General features: G+C 48.9%; 1 protein-coding gene across 1 annotated transcript; it reads right to left on the minus strand.

Annotated features, from left to right (window-relative positions):
* Positions 1-621: 621 nt before the first annotated feature.
* Positions 622-6852, minus strand: LOC131675994 (uncharacterized). The gene has a single exon (XM_058955116.1). It carries the CDS (start codon positions 6850-6852, stop codon positions 622-624), a length of 6231 nt encoding a protein of 2076 aa, XP_058811099.1.
* Positions 6853-7117: the final 265 nt, after the last annotated feature.

Raw genomic sequence — 7117 nt, forward strand, 5'->3', positions numbered from 1 at the left:
CTATCTCCTATTTCCGCGATAGAACAAAATAGTTGAACTGCACTGTACTCGGTAGCATATCCTATTACAAAACAAGCATGTAATTCTAGTTATTTCAATAGGCATGGTTACATTAATTTGCATGAAGTTAGGTTAGGTTACAATTTTAGGTTATTCAATTTCATATCTTAATTCAGGTTATACAATTTAGGATACATAATTTAGGTTTTACCATTTCAGAGTATAGCATATTAAATTTTAGGAATTCACAAAAGGTTTTTAAATTTAGAAGCATGAAGGCAAATCAGAATTTTAGATTTAAATTTACAAATAAAGTGTGCCCAACTCACGATTTCACGAGCTGCTATTTTACTGTTGTTTCTCGCTATCGCTGCTAATCCGGAACACAGTCGATTCACCTGCCGGAGCTAATGTAATCAGGCTTTTCCTCAGAACTGGTGCACTCGAACAGCTCGTTCACCTTACTGCCATGAATCGCTGTATCGTCTCTTATTTTAGCGGGAAACTTCTGTAGCTCCGAACAGGTCTGCTTGCTGTCGCGCTTTTTTGTTTACACTTTTCTCTCTTCTGTTCTTCCGTTTATCGGTTCGATGACAGTTCTCGATGGGGAGCGTTCGGAACTCACGTTACGGATAGTTTGTTCACAGCGGTTTTAACATCCCCCTGCCCGTGTAGTTCCGGAGATCCCTCTTCCACGTTCTCCTCTTGGTTTGACCGAACATCCAACAGTGCTAGTTTCACAGTCGGCCGAGTGAGGACACCGTCGCTAGTCTGCACCACCGCTCTCCGAACTTGTCCATCTTTTCCTGCTAGCACCTCGATTATCCGTCCTCTTAGCCATCCGTTGCGTTTATTCTCATCGACTACATACACAATATCTCCGGGTTCCAGAGGTTTAGTCGGTTGGAACCACTTGGTGCGCCTGGTCAATGTCGGTAGATACTCTCGGACCCATCTTCTCCAGCATTGGTCCACCAAGTACTGAGTGAGCTTCCAGCTGTCCCGAAGTGTTGTGCCTTCAGTTACGAATACTGTTCTTGGTTGGATGACACCTTGAGCACCGTAAAGCAAGAAGTGGTTGGGCGTGAGGTCCTCTTGATCGACGTTGTCTAGCGGAACGTAAGTTAGCGGTCGCGAATTAACCATCGCTTCCGCGTCCAACACAACAGTTTCTAGCACCTCATCGGTAGGATGACGATGATGTTCTGCGACGGCTGCCATGGCTGCTTTAACGGAGCGCACCATCCGCTCCCAGGATCCACCCATATGTGGTGCTGATGGTGGGTTGAAGTGCCAGCTGGTTCTAGCGTTTGTGAACGTCTCTGCGCAGTTTGCATGGATGCTCTGTATCTGTTCTGATAGGAGGTTACTGGACCCCTTGAAGCACGTACCATTGTCGGAGTAGAATGCTGCTGGGGCGCCCCTCCGGCTCACGAATCGACGAATCGCCATCACGCATGACTGTGTCGATAGACTGTGGACAACCTCCAGGTGGACCGCACGTATAGTGAGGCAGGTGAAAAGTGCCACCCAGCGTTTCACCAAGCTGCGATTCTGCTTAACCATAATTGGACCGAAGTAGTCTACGCCGGTGTAGCTGAATGCACGAATGTGTGGTGTAAGTCGAACTTCTGGAAGTGGCGCCATCATCGGCGGCTGGGGTATTGCCTTCTTAACCATACAACGCCGGCAATTTTTGACGACACGCTTGATGACTGGGCGCAGTTGCGGAATTCTGAACCGCTGTCGAATCTCGTTGAATACCGTATCGTTGTTGATGTGCATGAAACGTCGATGGTAGCTGTCAACAAGGAGGTGCGTTAAACGGTGATCTTTCGGCAAGATGATTGGATACTTAGCTTCAAATGGGGTGGTAGGTGCAGCCCCAATTCGGCTGTTCATCCTGATTACCCCTGCATCGTCCAAGAATGGTGATTCCTTGTACAGAGCGCTACACTTATCGAGCTGCTTCGGTGTTACTTCGGGGTGTTGCTTGTTGTATAGCAGCGTACAATATTCGTCGGCATAGGATTGGCGCTGCACTTGTCGCCAAAGGAAGTTCTCGGCCCGCAGCAGATCATCGCTGGTCAACTTCGTCGAGAACTCTTGTCCACGAAACTTCTGCACTGCTCGTTGTACGTATGCTGCCGCTCGCAGCAATCGATCCCAATTTGAAAACCTGCTAACATCAATCAGAGACAATGGTAGTTCTCTGTGGTGGTGAAATACTGCTCGAAGTTCTTCATTCGTAGTCCACTGTCTCTCGGCTTGCTTCGGCCACTCCACCATCGGCCGGTACAGAAACGCTGTCGAGGTGTACCATATGCTACTTGGATTGAAGTCCGGTCCATTTCCCCACTTTGTGGCTACATCAGCCACGTTCTGTTTGGAGGGTACGTGATACCATTCGTCGACGTTGGTGCTATTCAGGATTTCGCCGACCCGGAACGCCACATACGGATGATAACGGCGGCTGTCGGATCTGATCCAGGCTAGCACAGTTGTAGAATCTGTCCATATATATCGCCCTTCGATTGGGAGATTCAACGCTGCACATATTCCTTCGATCAAGCGACAACCTATCACGCCAGCCTGTAATTCGAGCCGCGGAATAGAGAGCGGCTTCAATGGCGCTACCTTGGTTTTTGCAGCTACCAAAACACAGCGAACTAACCCAGCTTGAACGATTCGAAGGTAAGCCACACACGCATACGCAAGCTCACTCGCGTCGACGAAGAGATGTAACTGAATGCTAGCGGGCAGCTTACTGCTTGCTTCGCCGAAGAAACAACGAGGAACTTCGACCTCGCCCAGCCGATTTAGTAGACAAGTCCAATTATTCCACATTTCGTGTAATTCTGTCGTAATTTCATCGTCCCAATCTGTGCCAGTTCTCCAAATATGCTGCATCAGGATTTTTCCGTGAACGACGAAATGGGCGATAAATCCGTACGGGTCGAACAATGACATCACCAGCCGTAGTACTTGCCGTTTTGTTGGCGTGCTGTTCTGTGCTAAGAGCATCTCCAGATCCACCTTTAGAGACGTGTCGAACGTAAACAGATCTACGGTGGGTTTCCATACCATTCCCAATACGCGCTCGGCATATATGGAAACGTCCAGATTTAGAGACTTGTCCTGGATATTCTGAGTTTCACCAAGTTGCTGTAAGACTTCCTGCGAATTCGACAAGAAGTTTCTGATCTCGAAACCAGCCTGTGCGTGCACGTGTTTGACTTCCGTCACCAACTCCACCGCTTCTTTAACAGTATCCACACTGTCGAGGAAATCGTCCACGTAATGAGCGTTGATGATGGCTGCGACCGCTCTGGGATACTGCTGCTCGAATTCTCGTGCGTTCTTGTTCTTAATGAACTGGGATGAACATGGAGAGCATGTGGCACCGAAAGTGGCCACATCCATCACGTAGATCTGTGGCGATGCGTCTCGATGCTCGCGGAACAGGAATCTTTGGGATTGTTTGTCCTTCGCGATGATGCGGATTTGGTGAAACATCTCGCGAATGTCTCCACATACTGCGACAGTTCTTTGCCGGAAACGTAACAGAACAGCAAACAATGACGTCAGCATATCTGGCCCTTTCAGAAGCATGTCGTTGAGGGACATACCATGCACTCGTGCCGCAGCGTCCCAGATAAGACGAACTTTTTCCGGCTTCTTTGGATTCCGCACTACACCCAGCGGTAGGTACCATACCCGGTTAGTATCGGACGACTCAAGCTCCTCCTGTGTGATCTGGTGCATATACCCTTTCACCTCATACTCCTTGATTAGCTGCATCACTCGCCCTCGCAGATCCGGATCTTTGTCAAGTCGTTTCTCCAGCGACTGTAACCTACGCAGAGCAAGCGGGTAGCTGTTCGGGAAGGACTGTTGATCATATTTCCAAAGTAAACCAGTCTCGAAGCCGTCAGTTGTTCTGCGTGTCGTATGCTCTAGAATCGCGCGTGCTCGAGTGTCATCTGCGGACTCGATTGGAGTTGATACTACGGCTTCTTCGATTTTGAAATACTGCTTCATCAACTCGTGCAGCTCACGGTTCCCCATCTGCTCCTCCGTGTGAACGTGTAGTTGTTCGACCGCTGCGGAATCTCCAGCTTGTTTCCCGTACACGCACCAACCTAATCGTGTTTTCATGGCCACTGGTTCATTTGTTCTGCCTTCCCGTACCTTCAAACTCGTTAAGAGTTGTGCATGTTCGATTCCTATTATAATTCTGGGGACTGCATTCACATAGCTGCGCAGCGGAAGTCCCCGCAAATGGGGATACAACTTCTGCAATTCGTCGTACTGGAACGACTGTCCTTGAAGGTTGAGCTTCTGCACCGTCCGCACATTGTTCAACTTGAACTGGCTCCTAAGCCCACTACCTGATATTTCGACCGATATACGTTGTGATCCTTTCTCTTCCCGAGTAATATTTCCTGTCCACCCAAGCCAGAGAGATTCAGCTGGACCTTCGATGCCTAAATCCGCTGCCAGCCCGATCTCCATAAGAGTAGTTTGACATCTGTCGTCTAGAAAAGCAAACGTCTCGATTTCCTTGCCGTTTCTTTCGAGTGTCACCGGCAAATAGCGAAAGAGACAAAAATTTCGCGTCGAGTGGTGATTCTGTTGGGCGACATTTTCACCGGTCGATTTGTTTATTGACCTGTTCCGTACAGTTGCGCCCGCCGAAGCAGCCCGTGAATGTAATAGTGCATGATGGCGCAGGCGGCAGCCATCGACTCCGCATTCCCTTCCGGAACGGCACGGCCACTTTCGGTGCAAGATCAAGCACGTCCTGCATAAACCCTTGGAACGAATTGCCTTCCACCTTCCATCCAGATCCAATGCATTAAACTGTGCACATCCTGCTATTTCGTGTTTCTCGTTTGTACAGTACGAACAGCATTTCTTGCCTATGTCCAGTGCTGTTAACGACTTCGACTTTTCAACATTGCTTATCGTCATTGCGTGATTATCTTCTGTTTCTGCATGCACGTACAGTTTCTGTTTATCCCGTCCCGATTTGCTTGGTCTTGACTGCTGGCTCGGAGTGTCCACTAATAGAGTCACGTCCGACGCTGTATTGACTAGCTCGGTCATGAAATCTCCGAATGTCGCCAGGTTGACATCCATCTGTGACCGCTTGTACCATGACCACTGCATCTTCATCTGTGACGGTAGTTTCTCCACCAGTTCGTGAAGTAATATCGGGTTTCGAAGGTGATCCATGAGTTGCGCCACATACATGTGGTCAACCAAGTTGCGTACCGCCATGCCGAAGGATATTATCGACTGCAGATTCTCCGTTCTCGGCGGTGACACGTTCCGCAGTCCGTTTAACAAGCTGTGGATTAATATTTCCGGCCTTCCGTACAGATTCCGTAAGGTTTCCATGACGTGTGGCACTGATTGTGGCATAAGCAAACGGCTCTTCACCGAACCCAATGCGTGACCTTTTAAACAACGCTGAAGTCTTGCCAGGTTCTCCGCATCTGTAAACCCGCAGGCCACCGTGGTATTGTAAAATGAACTGGAAAACAACGGCCAGTCCTGTGGATCCCCGGAAAAGATGGGTAATTCTCGCGGCATTACTTGTCGTGCCGCTAGTTGCGCCCCAGTGGGGGCGATTTGGTTCGAAACCGCAACACCGTGCAATATTGGCTGAGATGCATCTAATGTGTGTTGTGGTACCCATCCGCTCGCATTTGCCGTCAGCGGATTGCCCCAGGCACTTGCTTGTGGTCCTAGTTGTGGCAGAATGATAGGAACTTGTTGGCCCAACTGGCTAGGGCGCGGTACTCCCAGTCCCTGGGGATCTGGCGGACTTGTTTCCACAGGTGCTACTAACATTGGTGCTTGTTGACCCGTGGTTTCCGAAGACAAAAATGTAACAGATTTTTGCTGTCCGGGCGCCATAGCCGGGTTACCTAGTGTTGATGCCACCGGGATTTGCAAATTTGATAAAGTAACCGGTTGCATTTGACCGTTTGGTACATTTCCGAACGAAGCAATTCCAGGTTGGATTCCAAAATTTCCAGTAAAACTGCTAACTTGTGGTATTTGTGACGAGCCAAATAGTGATTGACCACCCCCATAGAACGTTGGAATTGCAGACTTCTGACGGGCGTTTGTTACATAACCCGATCCTGCCTGGTTTGAAAACGAAGGAATAGCACCAACTTGAATTGGCGCATTTGACTGTAGGACCGTTGCTTGAAGGGGAGTCGCACCGATTCTTGAATTCGGCGTAGATGTCGACGTCGGAATTTTCGGTTGCAGTTCGGGTGCATCTTGTGTTGCATCTGGGACCGATGCAATAATTCCCAGCACTTGCGGTCGTGGGATTGCTCCGAGAGGCGGCGATTTTTTTGTTGGTACTGTTTCACCGCTTTGTCCGCCGTTAAGCCACGTCGCAACCTTTTCTCGACTCACCCTACTGCTCAATTTGCTTCTGCTACTCTCGTTGTCGTCCTCCAGGATGATATTCATCTTTTGCTGGAGAAAAGCATCGTCCTCTTCAGCTCGTTTTCGTCGAATCTCATCCTCCTCAGCACGCTGCTTCAGCTGCAATGCGCGCTGCTCTTCGAGCTGTTTCAGCAGCAACTCCTTTCGCGCTTTACTGCTCGCTGCACTTCTCACTGACTTATGAGTGTGTTGACTGGCTAATTCCGTGGCTTCATCATCAACACAACGACTGCACCTCCAGCTCTTATCAGGGTTAAAATCGTGCTGGGTTTTTCCAACGCAGTCGGGATGGAACCACGTATCACACAGATCGCATCCGACCATCTGTTCTGTCGCCCCTCCGGACTCACATTTTCCACACGTTCGAGCAGATTGCATCTTGCTGATTCTCTGGGATTCCTCTTCTGCTTACTGCACAGAAGATAAACGGTGCTGCTTACTACGCAGGTTCTCCACTTTAGAGATCGAACAGATTCACATTAAATCTTTAAAGTTTGTTCGGATCGCGGGGTTCCCGGAAGAATAAAATACTTCCTCACAGCAGTCTCAGTAGGGACAGCTTTAAAGCTGAAATTTATTTTCATGATTAGAGGAGATTTATATATATGTATAATTTTACCGACTTACATTTAGTACTATCTCC

Source organism: Topomyia yanbarensis, chromosome 1, assembly GCF_030247195.1.
Source record: "Topomyia yanbarensis strain Yona2022 chromosome 1, ASM3024719v1, whole genome shotgun sequence".
Lineage (NCBI taxonomy): Eukaryota > Metazoa > Arthropoda > Insecta > Diptera > Culicidae > Topomyia > Topomyia yanbarensis.